The sequence below is a fragment of the Primulina eburnea genome, chromosome 1 (genome assembly GCF_022965805.1).
Source record: "Primulina eburnea isolate SZY01 chromosome 1, ASM2296580v1, whole genome shotgun sequence".
In the NCBI taxonomy this organism is placed as follows: Eukaryota; Viridiplantae; Streptophyta; class Magnoliopsida; order Lamiales; family Gesneriaceae; genus Primulina; species Primulina eburnea.
The window spans coordinates 64999691-65020410 of record NC_133101.1 but is presented as its reverse complement, the minus strand read 5'-3'; the positions used below and the strand labels follow the sequence as shown (position 1 = coordinate 65020410).

Here is a 20720-nt window from a genome sequence, read left to right as displayed (position 1 = left end):
ATAATCATTTTTTAAACAGATAAAATTTTTATCAAATGAGTTTGATCATTCTAATTTGATTATAGGATTTTCTTCTTCTTTTTATTTTTATTTTTTTTTAAAATTTTGAACCTCCATATTGTCAAAATTCTGTTTGTTATGTATCTATCATTTTTTGTGATTTTAGTCATTTTCACGAGGAATATTAATGTGATATTGTATATGTCTACACCATATCGATCAAAATTACAATTTTTTCAATTATATTTTTTGAGCTTCGGCACTATACGATATATATATTTGGATACTAGTACGTTTCTTTAAAACTTGCAAATTTTTTTAAAAAAAATTGTTACAAATTACTACATTCCAAATATCAATTGTTTTAGGTACGCAGTTTAGAATTAATAATCATTTAATTAGAAAATTTATTTATTTTTTAGGCTCGTACTAAATTAACCAAACAAAAAACTTTATTGTATAGTACTTTCTTTTACATATACTTGATTGATAAATTATAGTGTTTAGATTTAAAAATAATAATTTGAAAAATAACTTTGACGAGGTATTGTGATATTTGGTGTGTTAAGAGCATGAACTTGTGTTTAACTACATCTCAAAATCTAACTCAAACTAAAATATCGTTCAAGTTCATATATACATATCATTCACAAAAACTTAATCTAGTCTGATCAAGCCAATGTGAGACTTATAACATATGACTTAACGTCCAATAATGAACAATTAGAGTGTGAAGTTTACAGGACATTAATAGGTAGTCAGGTATATGAGGACAGTCCTACACATAACTGTAGATTTGAGCTCTAATACTATATTAAGATAATGAAATTTGATTTAAAATCATCTCAAAAGTTAGCTCAAGGAGTAAAATTGTTTAAATATATATAAAATCTCAAAAATTTAATCCTGTCAATATGATATATTGGACATCGCGAAGTTTATTAAAGTTTTAAATATTTTGATGTTGACGCTTTGATTTCTTAAAAGATTTTCTACTTCAGAAATCAAAGTCATTTTAACAGGTGTTTAATAAAATTTATATATTCTGATTGTATATTCAGAAATCAAAGTCATTTTAATATATACGTGTTAGGTCAGGACTCATGATTAAAATTGGAAAGCACGTCTACTTTATTTTATTCACATAAAAAAAATAACTTAAGTTAATTCATTTAACACACTCAAACTATTAGTTACATGGCACATAATTTAAGGTAATTGTATTTTTAATATTTAAGTTATTGATTATTATTAACAAATAATTTAGTTTTTTTTAGAATTCACTTTGTTATAAAAACATTTATTGGATAAAAGAAAGGGTAATTTTGTTAATATATTAAAATGGCCGAGGTAGTTATTCTAACGAGTTCGTGCATTGTTATAATAACTTTTATTGGTTAAAAAAATAGTTTTGTTCACCTATTAAAATGACCAAAGTATATGTATATTAGTAAATTCAAAAAATCGCTAAATAATTTGTTTGTTTATCATAATCAAGAACTTAAAAGATTTTAAAAAATAATTGATTATGTTAAAATTCTACGCACATGAATTATCGCGTGCTTGAGTTAATAGCATATATAGAGTGCTAGAGACTTAGGGGCGGAGCTATGTGGACTTGTACCCGCGGGTGGCCCGATTTTTTTTTGAAAAAATTTATAAGTAAATTTTGTATAATTTTAGAATAATATGATATTACTCCGGATATATTAATTTAAAATATTAAAAAATTCTAGAGTTTAAAATTTTAGCCCGGGCGGAACCATATTTCTGGCTCCACCCCTAATTTTAAAAAAAATTACTCGTATCATTATCATTGAGTTACATCGTTTCGATGACTTATGATAAAATGATAAACATCTCATACACTGATACACATTCATGTTAGAGGCAAATTAAGTACTTTTATTTTCGATCTCAATGAATTTTCAAACACAAAAACTCCAATAAAACAATCTCACGAGTCAATTTTGTGATGTATATTTGATCCGACCCGACCCGACCTATGAAAAATATTACTTTTTATATAGTATTACTTTTTTGTAAGCATAGATCGGATCAACACGTCATACGGATATAAATATGTGCGATTCTTACTCACATCAAATTTAATTATAACCATTAAGATAAATCGTTAATTTAAATTAAGCTTATTGTATACGTTTGAATTAATTCAAATAATGGAAAATATCATAAAAGTATTACTTATCTTAACACGAAACTATATTATTATTAGTTTATTTTTTTATTTGATTTGGTTATTTCTTTAAAAATATAGTATAACCGGCCGCATACACAAACTTAACGTAAAGGGGTAACTAATACACGTAACGATTCAAGGGGTCGCGTGGGTATCATTAAAGGAGCTAAAAGCCAGTCAACAGTTATGTTTTAATTAGTATATTATTTGACTGTTTTATATTTAATTCATTATTTATTATTATTATTTTTGGTTTGGTACACAGTCACTTATTTCTTTATATATAATAATAATAAAATAAAATATTTAATTTATCCGAATGTCTTGCCGTGTTAATCTTTTATCCAATCAATATCATTAATTGAATCTTCGGCACGTCTGTCAGGTTCTCTGCCCCACCCCATCTACATATGTGTCTCCTTATTACAAATAAAATTGCAGACGGAGATTATTTTAAATTATCTCCCAAATACTATTTCGAATAAATAAAAAATAGAAAACTTAATAAAATTTACAAAACTTTGTGTGAGACGGGTCGTATTTTGTGAGACGGGTCTCTTATTTGTTTCATTCATAAAAAAAATATTAATTTTTATCGTGAATATCAGTAGAGTTGACACGTCTCACAAATAAAGATTCGTGAGACCGTCTAACAAGAGACATATACTATACAATTAACCCAATTACAGCACCGACAATTCTATTAAAAAAAATCGGTAGAATTGATTGCATACGGTTACGAGGTTGAGTTCAAGCTACGACAGACAACACATACCATATATATAGCTAATATCACTAATTTGTTGACAAATATGTATCATTGGATTCATAATTGGAGTACTAATCAATTGTGAAGATTAAGAATGTTAGTAACATTCCCACAAAAAAAAAAACGTAAGTGGTGTATAAAAATCACTTTTCCAGCGTGAATCCCATTCATATAAAGGCAATTATTATTTCACGTTAAATATTTTACGTCTTTTTTGGCCCCAATAATGCCTACACAACGAAATTGAGGGACATACTCAAAGAATTAATAGTCTTCAGAAAGTTGGATACCCATTTTATGATCTATCGAAAATTATAAATTTTCGAACTTGAACAAATAATATTACATGATTTATTGGTCTACCTTGAATCTTTCGAGTCACTTCAATCGTATGAATGCGTGTTCCTGTTTTTCTTGGGTTGGTATGAATATTCAGAGAGAAGCAAAATTTAAGAACAACTGAAATCATATTAATTTGACGTGACCAAATCAAAACCTCTGATGTCTAGAACTCTACCAATTTTCATTCTCTATATATATTATGATCACTTTTTCGGGAAAAGGCAACTACATAAATTAAGGTTTCCACGAAGAAGTGATGAGGTTATTTTCGAATATGGCATTGTTGCCTTTATTGGCTTTTATGTTCCTTGCTTTTGCTCTTCCTGTCCATGCGACGCGACGACCATCACCATTACTTTGTGGTAAGTGTCGTTTTGCTCTTTTTTAAATCTTTCTGTAGACATACATACATACATACATATATATAAAGTGTAGTAAAATATAATTTAAGATAATTAATTAATACACAAGAATCATTATTCACGTGAAAACAAAGCAAAATTGTTCGTATTAATTGAGCTTTATACATAGGTTTTTGATCTTATAATTTATCAAAATTTATTCCTAGTAATATAAATTGACCTTTTTTGCACATTTGATTTGATTTTTGATAGAAGACGAAGAACCAAATCGAGAGAAATGACAACCCTTCATTGATATACTAGTCACCGAGGCACTCGTGTTGCATGTGTCATGAATATATGGTGTCAATATATTAAACATTCATGATAATACAACACTATGACATCAAAACATTATGCAATGAATCAACCACAAAAATTTTCCAAGCATAAAAATGGAAGGAGATGGTTAATATTAATAGTAAATAAAAGGATTGCTTGAGAAGAAATAGCCGCACAAATATTCCGATCACACAAATGGAAGAAGATGATTAATATTAATCATAAATAAAAGGTTAGATTAGGAAGAAAGTTTGTCCTCGTCAAAACAGTTTTTATCGGTCTCTTGATGGAGTATAGATAATATAGTCGAGAAAGATGATTTTTATGAGATTAAATTAAGAATGACGCCTTGTCGTGCTTATTTATATACGTGCGCGTGTTCCTAGTGAGAGTAAGTGTGCGACTCATTCAAGGCAAATAATGTGAGTTACACAAACGCGACTTATTTAGTCAACTAATTAGCTATGCGCTTTTATATTTTAAGCTGGCCCTTAAGATGGAGCATGAATGTTTTGAATACCCATTTTGACAAGCAATTCACGAAACCTTGTTGGAAAGAGAGGATACATGCATCATTTTAAGAAAGCCAGCTTGAATCTTTTCACAAACAATGTGGCCGTCAATCTCGATGTGCTTACTTCTTTCATGAAACACTGGATTAGAAGAGAGATGCAATGCTTCTTGATTGTCACATAAGAGAACCACTGGATCGTGGAACTTGAACATGCAGGTCTTTGAACAATGACAGCAACCAAATGAACTCACATGTAGCATTGGCCATAGACCTGTACTCAGCTTCAGCAGAAGACTTGGAAATCGTATGTTGCTTCGTGGACTTCCAAGAAATCATTGAGCCTCCAAGCATTACAAGACAACCAGAGACAGGCATTCGTGTATCAGGGCATGCAGCCCAGTCTGAGTCCGAGAATAGAGTCAACTCGAGATCAGAAGGTGAACTATAGAATAGTCCTTGTCCAACAGATCCTTTCACGTACATGACGACAGAGTGAACCGCGTGCAAATGAGAGTCCCTGGGAGCAGAGACAAACTGACTGGGTTTGTTAACAGAGTATGCTAGATCAGGACGTGTCACCTTGAGATAAAGAAATCTTCCCACTAATCTTCGGTACACATATGGGTTAGGATTTTACATCACCCTCAACATGACTGAGTTTAAAGTTAACATCCAAGGGGTGGTGCGAGTTTAATTTGCATCCAAGAAGTCCATGTCATCCCCTCTTGACCTAACTTTTGGGGTTGAGTTAAGAATAAATCTCAATTTATCAAAGCCCATGTTCCAACGTCGTATGTTGGAAAGCTCATAGTTGGGCCACTTGTTGTCTCGTAAACTTCACGTTCTACATGTCCATTCTTGGATGTGAGAGGATGTGTTAGTTGGAAATTTTGATAAGGATATATAAGGATCCTTTGAACTATAATCTAGTCGACCGTCCATTCCAAAACACAATTGCGGTTCCTCGAAATGGATAGACTGCCATCAGATTCTGAGCAAATAATCCAGGTACTTTAGTTAAAGGTGTTCTAAATTTTTATGTTAAATAATTTCAATCGTATATATATTAATCCATGAGAATTAAAACTTAATATACGTGTATTGCAGGGTTTTTGCCTCATGCATTGTCATTTAGAGCGTCATATAAGTTGGGAATGGAGATGGTATCCAATGTTAAAAATGGAATGGGCTCAAATGCCACAATGTTGCCTCCACCTAAAGATTTCCCTCGATTCTAGACGATGTATGGAGGCAGACTTTGTCCAGCAATATCCTAATTATATCGAAGATATCAGAGTTTGAAATTCAAGCATATACAGTGTATATAATTTGTTAATCAAGAATTGTACCTGAGATTTATCATATCTAGCTAGAATAAGGAATTATGAGTCGACCACTAGAGGCAAAAAACCCTTTTTGTTGGGATATATATATTATTGTTTATTTTGAAATTGTATACTATATATACGGTTTAGTATCCTTAATTATTACGTAGCATGGAGTTTATCGGTTTGCCTTTCTTAATTAGTACATAGCATGGAGTTTATCGGTTTGCCTTTTGATTTGAAGCGATTAAATGTTGTGAGATATATCATATATGTGTAATTGTTTCGTAGATTAGTACCAATTTAAATCAGCTAAAAACTTTGAGATATGCATTTCCCTCAAAAAACAAAAAAAAAAATTCTGAGTACAGAGAAATTAATTATCAAGGTATGACATGATCATAATTAATTATAAAATTTAGGTGATCTTATTTTGGTTAATTATATGAAAGAATGATTGATTGTAATTCTGAAACAAACATATATTTGAAGTTAGATGTTTTAAATATATATGGACGATGATAAGGAGCTTATCCTCTGGTGGATAGCGACGATAACAAATTTATGGTTATTATTCTATCTAAATATAAATGATAGCAAATAATTATGTTTTGGGTTTCAAAAAACTGTGGCTCGGTTAACTAGCTGCCTTAAAAAATTTGATGGTCTAACAAATTATTGATTTTTACTGTTGTTAGTTTTTAATTAAGTGCACTTGTTATTTATCATTGACTGAAAATTTGTTTGTGGTCGTTAGTTACGATTTTGGTCCTCTTCTAATTTCAAACTTTCATATATCTTTCAATTTTGGAAGTATTAATCATTTTACACGGAATTCTAACATATAAACACCATGTAATTGCATCACATCGACATCACATCAACGTCAAAAAACGACTAAAACGGACTCATTGTAAAATTTAAACATACATGAGCAACGTTATAAATGTGCCAATGGAAACTTTGACCAACGTTATAAATCAGTGCCTTTTAACTATTAGGGACATTCGCAGATGATGAGCTAAGGAACATTTCAAACCGTAGACTTTGGACAAGAAATATCGTACCGAATTATTAATTTGGTAATATGCATATAAAAGCCAACAAAAAAGGGGAAACACGGAGTATTCTGAGGCTGCTAAAGACTTTTCTACACTGCAATGTTTCAAGTCTTAGCTGGATTAATTTATCACATTCATTCATATATATTTCAAACAAAATCTTCGAAATTGTCAATTATATCCTGCTTTTTGCGATATGATTAAATATATTATGTTGAATTTTTGTCACGTAAAATAATTAACTTTCAGCTGGAAAACGTAAAAATAGATGAGAAAAAGTCGAGTTAATTATCGTGAGAAATTAACATAAATCTTCTTCAATAATTTTTTTAGGGAATTATCTTCAAAAATTAATCATTTTCCTATCCAAAACTCATCATATTTATTACTTTGCAAGGAATGTCCATATAATAAATCCTACAAATTTAGATTAGTTAAATAGATGATAATATTAAATAGCACACAAAATTGTTAACAAAGATTAAAATATTAATAAAATTATTTTTATAAATATATAATATCTTAAATAATAAATAATTAAAAAACAATATTTTAAACAATTAAACTAGTTAAACAAATTTTTAACCATTTATTTCGAAAGAAAATAATAATAATAAGGATATTTGGCCAAGCAATCAGCATTAGCATTTGGTACAAAATAGATGTGAACTCTTCTTCAAAAATCAAACAAAAAATAAAAATAAAAAAGACGTCCCTCTCCTATATATTTTATTTAAAAATATTTCACTCCGATCCTGTATAACTTGTGACTTTTCATTTGTTGTTTGACAACAAAGATTTTGACGATATATGAAAGGAAAAAATCGCCACACTGATAATGAGAGATGAAGATGAGTGGAAGACGACATACATATATATATATATATATATATATATATATATATATATATATATATATATATATACACACACACACACACAGGGCTGAACCTTCAACATTTATCAGCTCTCATCTTTAGAAAGTAATAGCGTACTAATTAATGAAGGTTCGATTGATAGTCTTCAGTTTCTTTTTCTTTTTGAAATATAACTTGCCTTCAAACTTAGAAATATGGGTCATTTTCACACCAGACATTACAACGAATATTAAATATTGGTCATTTTCACACCATATATTACATCGAATATTAAGCAAAATTAATTGTATTACAACGACAGTTTTCCGGTGTCTTCCAGTGATGTATGGTCAAATTCAACGAAAACGATATAATTAGTGTAAACCCCATTGGAATGGATTTTTCAAGAAATACAAAAGCGAGCCGTCTTCTTTGTCTACTCGGAATATTATTGATTATTCAAACCCAGGCCCTCTTTATAAATACCACCCAAAGTATATGTAACTAAATCAAAACAATATTAGCACAAAACGAATTTTGTTCTATTGCAGATTTTTTTTTTTGAAGAAAAAAATTGGAAGTAAATGGTAGCTAAGATGAAAGCTTTGATATTTCATGTTATAGGTGTAATACTTCTTTGTGGCGTATTGCCTAGCCATGCCGCAGTCCGTCGCTATAAGTTTGAGGTAGTTTTTTTATTGCACTTTTGTTTAATATTTCATATTGTGCAATTGCAAACAAATTTATATATGGTTTATATTTTTATATATATTCGAATTCAAGCTCAAAGCTGTGAAGCCAACTCAATCTGCCTGAAACGTGAAGAGTACTGAGTTTGTTTGGCTGAATAATGTTGTTAAAATTAAGTTCCGTCGATGATTATATTTAAATTAAGAGAATATTTGTCATACTATTCTTGTAAGTTGGTTCTCTGGATGATTTTGGTCCTTTATTTAGTGATGTTTTAGTTTTTGTGGGATAGCTTTGATTAAAATTCGAACCTTAATTGTAAGTTGTTCTGATCACTATGATTTTGGTCATCTATTTTCCCCTGAAATTTTCCATTTTTTTTTCCTGAAATGTTCTTGATTTCTGGTTCAACTCTACACAAAAGAATAGTAATCATATATAATTTTGTATTCCATTTTAACTCTTTTACAGCTGAGGAATACTTCATACACCAGGCTTTGCGCCAACAAGACCATGCTCACGATAAATGGGCAATTTCCGGGGCCAACTATCTATGCGAGAAAAGGAGATTTAGTCATTGTCGATGTTTATAATCTTGCAGATCATAATATAACCATTCACTGGTATGAATTTTCTGTGCCAAACATATTAAATGGTTGCAGTATATATAGTAATCAAATGATATATTTGAAACGAGCACTCGTATGCTTATGCTCGTTTCAGGCATGGAGTGAAGCAGCCGAGATATCCATGGTCAGACGGGCCCGAATACATAACACAGTGCCCCATCACGCCCGGTACTAATTTTACCCAACGGATCGTTCTCTCCGATGAGGAAGGAACCCTGTGGTGGCATGCACATAGCGAATGGTCGAGGGCCACCGTTCTCGGTGCTCTCGTTATTCTGCCACAGAAGAGAGACGACTATCCTTTCGCTAAACCTCATGCTGAAGTGCCCATCATAATAGGTATACCAAAAGAAAATATAAACTTATAATATCAAACCCAAAAAGGAGAGTGAAATGTAAAAGTAACGGTTTTGAGTGTTGTGGGATATATAGGAGACTGGTGGAAAAGTGATGTGCAGCAAGTTATGGAGGAGTTTCTAAGAACCGGAGGCGACCCAAATGTTTCCGATGCTTATGTCATCAACGGCCAGCCCGGCGACCAATACCCGTGCTCAGGACAAGGTTTGTCTCTCGTACTAGCTGGTTTTTGAATGAGAAGCTGACAAAAAAGGTTAATGAGTTGGTGCGAGCTCTAATGAAACCCGAGCGCGACGTATTAACCTTTTTTAACTAATGTTTTTCGATTTTGTTTGATGGAATATTACTAAATAATCACAATTTTTAATGCAAATGTAGATACATTCAAGGTGACAGTGGAATATGGCAAAACATATTTGTTCCGAATGGTTAATGCAGTGATGAACAACATCATGTTCTTCAAGATTGCAAACCATAATATCACAGTTGTTGGTTCCGATGCAAGCTACACAAAGCCAATAAACAGTGATTACATCACCATCTCCCCGGGACAGACCATCGATTTTTTGCTGGAAGCTAATCAAAACCCAAGCCAGTATTACATGGCTGCTAGGGCTTATGCCAGTGCCGGAAATTTTGACAACACGACCACCACAGGAATTATAGAATACGCCGGGAATTACACTCCACCGTCCTCACTTATTCTTCCAACATTCCCCCAATTCAACGATACGCAGGCATCAATCAGATTTACCAACCAGCTCAGAAGTCTAGCCAACGAAAGATACCCTGTTGATGTCCCACTAAATATCACAGATACATTGCTGTTTGCTATTTCAATCAACACACGAACATGCCCGATTGATAACCAGTGTGGTGGACCGAATGGCGACCGGTTACTTGCAAGTGTCAATAACATAACCTTGGTACTGCCGAAAGTCTCCATTCTTCAAGCATACTACAAGCGTATCAGCGAAATTTATGAGGCTGATTTTCCCGATAATCCTCCTTTCCCCTATAATTACACGCAAAATAACGTTCCTGGTCTCCTGTGGACGCCTGAAAATGGGACAGATGTAAATGTTCTTGAGTATAATTCTACTGTGGAGCTTGTCTTCCAGGGAACAAACATAGCCGGAGGCGTGGATCATCCAATGCACTTACACGGATACAGTTTTTACGTGGTTGGTTCAGGATTGGGGAACTTCAATAGAAGCAGTGATCCTTTGAACTATAATCTAGTAGACCCTCCATTGATGGAAACTATAGCAGTTCCACGAAACGGATGGACGGCTATACGATTCCGTGCGGATAATCCAGGTACATTGGTGGCATATAAACACATAAACACACACAAATTAAACTTATGCATACGTATATACGCAACAACATTCTACATCTACCTAACATCCTCAAATTTGCATGCATGATATTTTTGTTGCAGGAGTTTGGTTCTTGCATTGCCATTTCGAACGTCATGTAAGCTGGGGAATGGGAATGACATTCATTGTTAAAAATGGAAAAGGCCGGAACGAGAGAATGCTGCCACCGCCTCCAGATATGCCGAAGTGTTGATAATAGTGATGGTCCATGAGAAGCTAGCTGAGAAATTCCATAGCCATAAAATAATATAACTAAGTTCTGAATTAGGTTGAAGAAATTTGAGTTTATTTCATTTTTTATTTATTTTACTCAAAAAAAAATGTTTGAGAATACACACACACACACACACACACACATATATATATATATATATATATATATATATATATATATATATATATATATATATATATATACTGAATGCATTTGTAATTGTAACAATGGTAATTGGTCTTTAAGTCTAATGTATTTAGTGAATTTACTGAATTATTGTTCACCAGCAGATATGAACAAATAAATAAAATTATTGTTGTAAACATTTTTACTTGTAAACTTAATAATAGTTATTTAATATAATCTGATTTTGCAGTGTTTGAATATTAAAGTATTACTACATTTTTTGTCAAGTTTTTATTGCGCCTTTAGTGAGTTTAATAGTTTCAAGATCTTTTTTGGTAAGCTGTTCAAAATCTTAGAGGTTTCATTCAATTTAAGTTGTTGAAATTTTTTTAAGAAATGAGAGAGGCAGAATTAGTGAAAACGGATTATTTCATGATAATATAATTTTATAGAACAAGCATGAATAATAATTTTTTGTTGTATTTGGTGATTTGTTAGATTGATCGTATTACTGAATATTTGTGACGTGGATAGATGGTTATCGAATTTATTTATTTTAATATTTTACGCTAAAAAAAGTTACATAAATGCCACTTCTTTTGTCCAAAAACATATGCCAAATTTAGACAAACAGGATGGATCGGCCTTTGTCCAATTGTCTAATGGACAATTGGTACGGCCGCCAAACTGACTTTTTCACACAATATGCAACAATTGCTTGAATCAATGGGATTAACGGAGTATAACCTAAATCGTGTCATTGTCTTCTAAATTTGGTGAGAGATTTCGGGTTTAAATTTTTTTTTTTTTCATATTTATCCTATTTATAAGTTATAGATTAAATATAATTTACTAAAATAAGGTTTTATAAAAATTTTAAATACATTATTTTTTTTAATAATAATGTTGGTTTAGAAAAAAAACATATGAGCCAAAATTATTTACTCGAATCCCCCTCGACCAATGAGTAACTTCTCATAATTGCACGATTAAATCTCGATTTGTTATGCCATCCAGTGAGTGGCTGGAGCAAAATTTCTATTTAATCAGTAACATTCAACCCGACACTCTTACAGAGAGAGGTTCCAATCATCATCCACAAGATGGCACACAACACTCCGACTAAAGAAAAACATATGAAACCAGTTATAAATTTGCCCGAGATCCTTGAACTTGCAGAGGTGTTACCTGTCGCAACGTTCATGTTCCTGGAGTTTAGTCGTATCCTATTGAAGCTAGACATTCGTTCGAAAGCTCTATTTACCAAAGCATTCTCAGAAGCTGCAGCAGGAGTAGTTGGTATGGACTCCACAAAAGCCCAGAGAGCAGACGAGAACAAGGAGTATGTACCATCATTCTGTTCGTTGTTTTGGTTTTCATTTGCTCCGGTGGGAAAGTTTATAACATCGCCACGGTTATGGTTATGGATCTGATTTTGATGGATCAAACCTAAAAGTTTAACACTTGCAAAATTAGAATACAGTTTTATACTAGTACAATATTAGAAGAGCTCTTAAAGGTGGGCTCAAAATCCCCGGTTTCCACTTGGGCACAGAGAGTTTTCGCCTCTGGCAGATGACATGGTCTTTCCATGCCATCCATCTGAGCAAGAGCTCGATGAGATTAGTAAATATAAATGACAAACATCGTGTGACTCGTAAAGTTTGGGTAAATCACATATACATATGCTGCTTCTCGAAACTGAATTTTGCAACAGTTTTGGTACCTGACGTTGAGGAACTAATGAACATTTGATTTGCTTCTGACGCATTGAATGTAGTGCATCTTTGCTCGTCTGTCCACTGGTAATTCACTGTTCCATTATCAAGATTGTTCGAAAATGAGCTTGTGACCGGGTTTATCACAACATTATTGTAATAATTCCCTTGCAGTTGTGAAATCTGACCAGACTCACCATGCCCCATTTCATTAAAGAACAATGCAGCGTCTTGGTACTGGTCAATCTCGCCCAAACAATCAAACCCATCAAACCGCAGATTCTCTAGGTTATCAACGGGTCCCACAAGATTTTGCAAAGTTGGTTCCTTATCAATTAGATCATTCATTTCAAGAAAATCCTCTTCAGTCAAACGAAGCTCTTGCCCACTAAGATTTTGAGAAGTGACTTCAGGCGCCTCATTTAGTAGTTGAGTAAGGTCAGACCGTGCAAGGTCAAAGCCAGCTTGTACGTGATGTTGCTGGCTACATGGTTGGAAAGACGGAAAGGCCATAGCTTCTGAAAGATGGTTCATTGAGGGACTCTGATTTTCCACTTCGCCGAGAAACTGATCCAGAGAAAATCCATAATCAGCTGAATGAGGTGGGACTAGAACAGAATCATTTGCCATTTGATTCAAGATTTCCTCAAGCTCATCAGGTGGTGAACGCTGTTGACAGTTAAAAGTTTTCGGATCATCAACTAGCACGGTGACATTAACTCGCTTCATCGAGTTGTCCCCGTCAATTCGGTAATGAACATTAAGATCATCAGTAGCCCAGTCCTCTTCTCTGAAATGTGCGCCATACTGCTCGCCATTTTTAGGACCAGGTCCACTCTTCTTGTACAACTTATAGAGTGCATAATAATCCTGCACATTCTCGCATCTTCCCAGCTCCTCTTCGTCCATGGTATATTCATGCATCACCCAATCTGTTCGTTCTCCATTTGGTGCACGACCTCCATAAAAAACCAGAGTCTTCTTTATCCCCACGGAACGAGCTTTATACACGATGACACGGTCCTTCCCTGTGACTTTCCAATAACCATGCCTTGTCGCTCGGTTCGACCTTGCTCCATTTGGATATTTTCTGTCTCTAGGACTAAAGAAAAACCATAGCCTGTCACCAGTTTTCAACTTTGATAACCCTGTGGATCGGATGCATGAAATGTCAGTAAATCAAGCTATAAAAATTGAAGACTAAATAAAATTCCTAACACAAAATAAAGGCATTGAATCAAAATTCAACCCTCACAACATCGACTCTCACACATAAAAATGTAGAAAAATTACTGAAACTGAGATTTCAGACTGAATTAAGTATTTGGAACCACAAATCATACTTCTGCATATTTTCCAAAAAAAGAAGGTACGAATCCAAAATCAAACCGACTTATCTGTCTAACAAAATACATAGGATCAAGAACTTGAAAATAAGTTTCATTCAAGAAATGTTAAGAGTAGCATCACCGATTAGTAAAAAAAAAAACAGGGAAAAAAAAACACCCACCCCATAATTCAGTGAGTTAATACTACAGCTATCGAAATTTCATATTTTTTATTGGCTAAATTTCAATGTCGGATCACATTGAAGAGAAACATACTGTTAAAACAGAAAAACAATTAAAAGCTATCTCCCAAAAAACAAAACATAAATTTCAAACCATATATTATCGACTTCAACAGAACTCAGCACTACAAAAATCGCACTTTTGATCTGTCAACAAACTACAGCGCAGAACCTCAATCTGTTAGGATTATCGTCGAGTAATCTGCCCAATAGTCATAAAAATCAAAAGACCCAGAAGGCATATCAAAGTCAACGATTTTCAGCAATCAAGAAAAGAATCATACCGGGCAACTCCTCGGGGTCCCACTTGTAAACATCGGTTTCTCCGATTACATCTTCACGGCATCGTTTCCGGCAGATCTTCCCTTTGAGATAGAAAAGCACCAACTCTTCATCAGTGGGGTGAAATCTGAATCCCGGAGGAAACATGCTTCCGTTGCCAAAACAATCCATGATCACTCTAATCTTAATTACACCCAAAATTATACGAATAAAGCAAATAAATTGAAAGGGTCTTTGATCGGCGTGAAAATGGGAAACCTTGCAGTCGGTGTGGGGGAAAAGAGCGAGCAATGGGAGAGGATTTGGGGAAACAGAACTCAACCACTTTAAAATACTAATCTTTGAGTTGAATTTTCTTGGAAACATTATCCTAGGGGGATTACTTTGGTGTGAGTGAAGGTCCAATGAGCTTGGAAGTTGGAATAGGCTACTTGTGCTGAGAAGCTTCCATGTGTCCACTTTATGTTCGATACGAATAATGTTACCCAATTGGGTATCAAAAAATAAATGTGTCTCGTTCCTACTAAATTAAATATAGATTATGTTATATATTTATTTTAATATTAATTATATTGTGAAATTTTGTATTTATATATAATCAAGTTTTGATAAACTGAATTTTTGTGTGATATAAAATTTGATATACAAATATTAATGTACATACGTACAAACATATATATTATATATATATATATATATGTGTGTGTGTGTCCGAATTGATAGAATAGATCACCATTGACGAATAGATAAGAATTCAATTCTCTATATCAATATCTTATCTAGCGAGCTTGTTATATGAAGCTTTTTCATGATTTATTCGATTAACATAGTAACATTTTATGTTAGTTTTGACATTTATTTTATGTACACAAAAAGATAACTATATATATCTTTTAGGGATTGAGCTTTGAAAAGCCCAAGATTCAACTTTTCAAAAAATAAAAATAAAAATGGTAGAGTAATACTAACACTGAAATCCACACTATTAACTAAAATTAAATCCACACTGTTAACTCCATAGTTACAAACTTTTGATAATTTGTAGCTGTTTTTTTATAATTCCAGAAATATTTTTTTTAAAGAAAAATACATTACAAATTTACTTAAATCTTCCATAACTTCTTATTCCAGTTTTCATGTCTAATTAAATTATCACAACTCTCTTTTCAATTCCACAGCCAAATACAAAATACCACAACCTCAAATACATATATTTTAGATTCACCGTTAACTTTTAATATACAACGTCTGTGTTTCAATGTTTCTATAAATTGTAAATTATGCATAACATATACACAAAGTGCCCACTTTTGAATACAAGGATGTAAAATGTATATCAAATGTATCGAGATAAAATAATTTTTTTAAGGTGTGATATTTTAAAAGAAATATTAAAAAATGCGAGCAAAAAATAATCATGTAGCCCAAACGAGAGAATATAACTTATAAGGTAGGACAAACATGGGACAAAAAGAAACATTATATAATAGGCTTTCGTTTTTGAATAAATTATAGGTTAGTTGACCGGCTTTTGCTTTTATTTTTACTTAAAATAATTTTATTTAAAACCTAAATTTAAATAATAAGTATATAAGTAGTTTAAAATAAATATACGAATAATAATGAATTAAATTTTTAATAATGAATTTAATTTAAATGTAATAATAAATAGAATCAATATGATAAATAATAATTTAATGTTTTATTTTACATGTAAAATTTAAGAATTTTATCCAACCACCGATGGATTCGTTGGAATATTAAAAGAAAGTCAAAAGGAAAATTCTGAGAGAGATCTAAATTGGCGCCCCTTTCTTCTTCCTCTTTCCTTTCTTCACAATTCACACGTTTTTTTTTCAAAAAAAGAACAATATTAGGGGAAAAAGTAAATAAGGAAAACTCGCCTTAATCAAGAAAATGTCCATGCGTAGGCGAACATTGCTCAAGGTCATCGTCCTGGGGGACAGCGGGTATTTTCTCCTTTCTTTATGCCATTTTTCATTTTCCCTTTTTTTTTTGGATAGTAAGGTGTAATTTAGGTTTTGTCCTTTAATTATGGTTCCTAATGCTGTTTATCTTGTTCAGGGTAGGAAAAACCTCGTTGATGAACCAGTATCCTTTTGTGTTTTGTTTCGTTTATTGTCTGATCTGGATAATTTTGTCTTTTGTTTGTTTATCTGCTGTTTTTGTACGTAAATTCTGCGTGCAAAATTGGCAGTTGGGGCGATTCGATTTCCAACGTATTTATACCTTTTCTTGCGCGTGTTGTTGTTGTATCATGAGAATTCTTTTACCGATTAAAATAGATACGTGCATAAGAAATTCAGTCAGCAGTACAAAGCGACAATTGGGGCTGATTTTGTCACCAAGGAACTTCAGATAGACGATCGACTCGTTACTCTGCAAGTGGGTTTTGTATTAGTGTCTCGATTATTGTGTTTGAAGGTTTTTGGTAGAGAATTTTTAATGTCGACAATCAGGTTTGCTTTCGAGGAATGTAAGTGAATTTTTGGTTGGCAGATTTGGGACACTGCTGGCCAGGAGAGATTTCAAAGTCTCGGAGTTGCATTTTACAGAGGGGCTGATTGTTGTGTTCTGGTGTATGATGTGAACGTGATGCGGTCCTTTGATACACTGGACAATTGGCATGAAGAATTTCTCAAGCAGGTTGGTGGCTTTTTCGACTTACCTTTCCATTTTGTTATTTTTTTAATATTTTAGTTTTCATCTTTGTTTGAAAGATTAGTGTCGGGGCTCTTTAACGTGGTGTTTTCTTTAATTATTAATAGCTTTATCTTTTCATGAAAATTATATGTGATAAAAGACTTTTCATTCTTATTGAATTTGTAACAATTTCTGAAAAAACTGTTTAAATGAACGAGACATCAAATTTGCATGCTCAAATTATTTGAAAATTTTAATAAAAAATGTAATGATATACATTTTGAATACTGAAAGTTGAATGAAATTTTTACCAGTCAAGATATTTTTGTCACACACATTTTACATTTCATAAATGTTATAACTCCCAATTTCAATACATTTAGGTATAACTCATGTATCTTTATATTCTTGTTTCTTTGTGATGACGTGAAGTGATAAAAATAGACAGAAAACGAGTTAATAGAGTTGGGTTTTTGGTGCAGGCTAATCCAGCTAACCCAAGGACATTTCCATTTATACTACTTGGAAACAAGATCGATATAGATGGTGGTAATAGCAGAGTGGTAAGTTCGGTTGTTTTGCTTCTAAAATTTCATTCTTATGTTTATTAGCTCTAATTTGTCAAATACAGGTTTCTGAAAAGAAAGTCAAGGAATGGTGTGCATCAAAAGGGAACATACCTTACTTTGAGACATCAGCTAAAGAGGATTACAATGTTGATCCTGCATTCTCAAGTATTGCAAAAACTGCGCTTGTGATTGAGAATGATCAGGACATGTGAGTAAAACTTAAATGCTCTAATTGTCTTCACATTTGAATGCTGATTCACCCCGCTCTTATTTTCTATATATACGTGTGTAGAGACATGCATATTGCATGCACAAAAACACACACTGGCAATTGCAAATGATTGGGTTGAATTATATCCTTATTGAAACAGATGTGACAATACACAAAAACACACTGGCAACTCAATTCGTCTCAAATTACTCATCCTTTTAACATTCTTTAGTACCCAAATAAAAAATGATAAATAAAATAATGGGACCCTTGTTCTTTGTCAGGAAAAAATCTAAGCGTTTATGAAATGAACGGTAGTGCTTGGTATGTGTGTTGTGCTGTTGTTTTTTGGTGGCAATGGAGAGCAGTCAGATGTATAATTTTGACGGCATCTTAATAATTCATTTTGTATCTAGATCCGAATCATTTAAAATGGGATCCTGCTTCCAACACCATATTCGATTTAACCCTGAATTGGATTGTATCCACCAATTTTTTGTAGACATCGCTTTCCTCCTGCTACTTGTGGTTCATGCAGATTAACTTATCAATATAAATTATAAAGTGAGGGAGAAGAAAAACTCTAGTTTCCTTAAGTTTGTTTTGTTGGTTTTAACCATTGCAACATTTATTTCATTACGATAGAAGGTATGGTTTGCACATATGGCAGAAATTTTTTATGTCATTCAATATTTGTTTGTTATGTGATGAATACATTGAGATACAGTGAGAGAAAAATCAAGATATCATTATTTTGTGCTATTAATTTTTCTAGTTGAATAATTCCCAACCATCAATGTCTACTAACAAAGACAAAAAACTTAGGTACAATCTTGTAGAACAAGAAACCACCAACATAATTGGCAGCTATTTATTACGAGCCATACGTGCGAGCATCTATTTTCTGTGGTTGATGTCGTGATAGTAACATGGAAGCGTTAAAATGAGTGTCAAATTCAGTGAACAAAATTTTGGTATGTTCACCGTGGTGAAACTGACAAGTGACAATACATAGAAAAGTCCATCTAAGTCTGAAAATAAAAAGTATCAAAGCTTTATTCATCTCCTGTTTCAATTGAGCTTTGGGCAAGCCTGATTTCCATTGAGCCATTGTTTTTAAGAATTTTACTATCTATCGTTGAAGCTTTGCAGAATTTCAATCTGAGATGAAGTTGTAGGGTTTTAAGATGTGGAAATTTTGTGTATTTCGTAGATGCACGTGTGGGTTTCGAAATTTGTGGAATTTGTTTAGATAGAGATATGCGTGCTGCCATGGACGTATAAGTGGGTTTTTAGATTTGCTCTAGCTCAATGGAATTTGTATAGAACATTTCTTATGCTCCAAACATCAGGTAACCCCAAACAAGTTATTCAGGTGGATTATTTCTGCACGGGACCTGACCCTAAGTAATGCAAAAACATCGGTTTTTAACCCGTTATGCCATAGGCTAAGTTTGAATAAAAACTACCAATTGTTTTCCTATATTTTCAATTTACCTGAGATTTGTTTAATACTTCCCATCCTAACTCTCTAAAAAAACGTGTTGTTCTCTTACATTTAATTTCTCTAACTTCTACAGCCTATTTTAAGTTTATTCTAAGCAACATTTCTTCCTTTTGCCTTTTAAACTTTCTACACAGATACTTCCAGGGCATAACAGAGGCTGTTTCTGAAACAGAGCAACGCGGTGGTTGTGCATGCTGATGCAGATTTACCACTTGATGAACTCATCATTAATTTTGTCCTTGTGTGTCTTTTCTCTGATGCTGACACTTGATAGCTAGCTATTCGACATATGCATTTCTTTGAAGTTTGGGATGACCCTTTTCATTGGAACCACTAACCATACTATTTTAATACGATTCAAATTGATTGGAATCTTGTTTTCTCACTGTTCTTCAAGTTTTGAATAGCTTAAGTTTCCTTGTCCCTAAATGTTGTGGACTTGAGCTTTCACTTGTGAATACATTTTAGCTGAGCTCCTTGTTTGTATGCCATGATTTTATCATCTTTTAAAAAATGTTTGTATTAATGTGATCTCAAAATACAGTGCAACCTTTTTGAGTGGTTATTTTGCATGATTTAGTTTGTTCAGTGCTTCTGCATTTGCTGGGAATTTTTTAGATGCATTGGACATTTTATGGTACAACATGGATTGCAAGCATAGAGAGATGCTATGCTGGTTGGAGATATATTTGAAATTATCTAACCTAATTTAAACTTGAATGTTTTCTTTTATCCAAATACTCTCATTTTATTTCTCATGTTTAATTACGAGTGGTCACAGCTTCTAGTTTAAGTTGGAGCTAAGAATTTATGCAAATGTGCTTGTTGGATATATACATTAATTTTAGGCTAACAGTGGTTAATGTTCTCTTTTATCTCGAATTTATCAATATATTCCATATTAAATATCAGATAATGATATATGATATAGAAACGATTTTATGCTTTGAAAATTTATTTCTATCTATTCTTCCTTATCTACTATATGTATATATAAAATTAATTAAAGAATACATGACTTTTACAACAAAATACAAAGTGTGATAAGCA

At 32.7% G+C, this 20720-nt stretch overlaps 3 protein-coding genes and 1 long non-coding RNA gene across 4 annotated transcripts; 3 read left to right on the top strand and 1 right to left on the bottom strand.

The window, feature by feature from the left end:
- The first annotated feature begins 3383 nt into the window (after nucleotides 1-3383).
- Nucleotides 3384-5921, top strand: LOC140814152 (uncharacterized). The gene is made up of 3 exons (XR_012114075.1): nucleotides 3384-3673; nucleotides 4479-5516; nucleotides 5616-5921. It is a non-coding gene; the product is annotated as an uncharacterized lncRNA (long non-coding RNA).
- Nucleotides 5922-8247: 2326 nt separating this feature from the next.
- On the top strand, nucleotides 8248-11098 carry LOC140842386 (laccase-14-like). Its single transcript, XM_073210246.1, has 6 exons — nucleotides 8248-8437; nucleotides 8913-9064; nucleotides 9165-9409; nucleotides 9503-9631; nucleotides 9806-10747; nucleotides 10872-11098. Exons 1-6 carry the CDS (start codon nucleotides 8336-8338, stop codon nucleotides 11000-11002), a joined length of 1701 nt encoding a protein of 566 aa, XP_073066347.1. The 5' UTR covers nucleotides 8248-8335; the 3' UTR covers nucleotides 11003-11098.
- A 1023-nt stretch (nucleotides 11099-12121) lies between these two features.
- Nucleotides 12122-15078, bottom strand: LOC140842376 (NAC domain-containing protein 17-like). The gene is made up of 3 exons (XM_073210234.1): nucleotides 14722-15078; nucleotides 12876-14015; nucleotides 12122-12598 (listed from the first exon to the last, which is right to left on the bottom strand). The coding sequence occupies exons 1-3, from the start codon at nucleotides 14888-14890 to the stop codon at nucleotides 12192-12194; spliced, it is 1716 nt and encodes a 571-aa protein (XP_073066335.1). The 5' UTR covers nucleotides 14891-15078; the 3' UTR covers nucleotides 12122-12191.
- Nucleotides 15079-16501: 1423 nt separating this feature from the next.
- LOC140842371 (ras-related protein Rab7) lies at nucleotides 16502-20223 on the top strand. The gene is made up of 7 exons (XM_073210220.1): nucleotides 16502-16689; nucleotides 16805-16831; nucleotides 17026-17125; nucleotides 17240-17386; nucleotides 17866-17946; nucleotides 18015-18160; nucleotides 19805-20223. Exons 1-7 carry the CDS (start codon nucleotides 16637-16639, stop codon nucleotides 19866-19868), a joined length of 618 nt encoding a protein of 205 aa, XP_073066321.1. The 5' UTR covers nucleotides 16502-16636; the 3' UTR covers nucleotides 19869-20223.
- The last annotated feature ends 497 nt before the right edge of the window (nucleotides 20224-20720 follow it).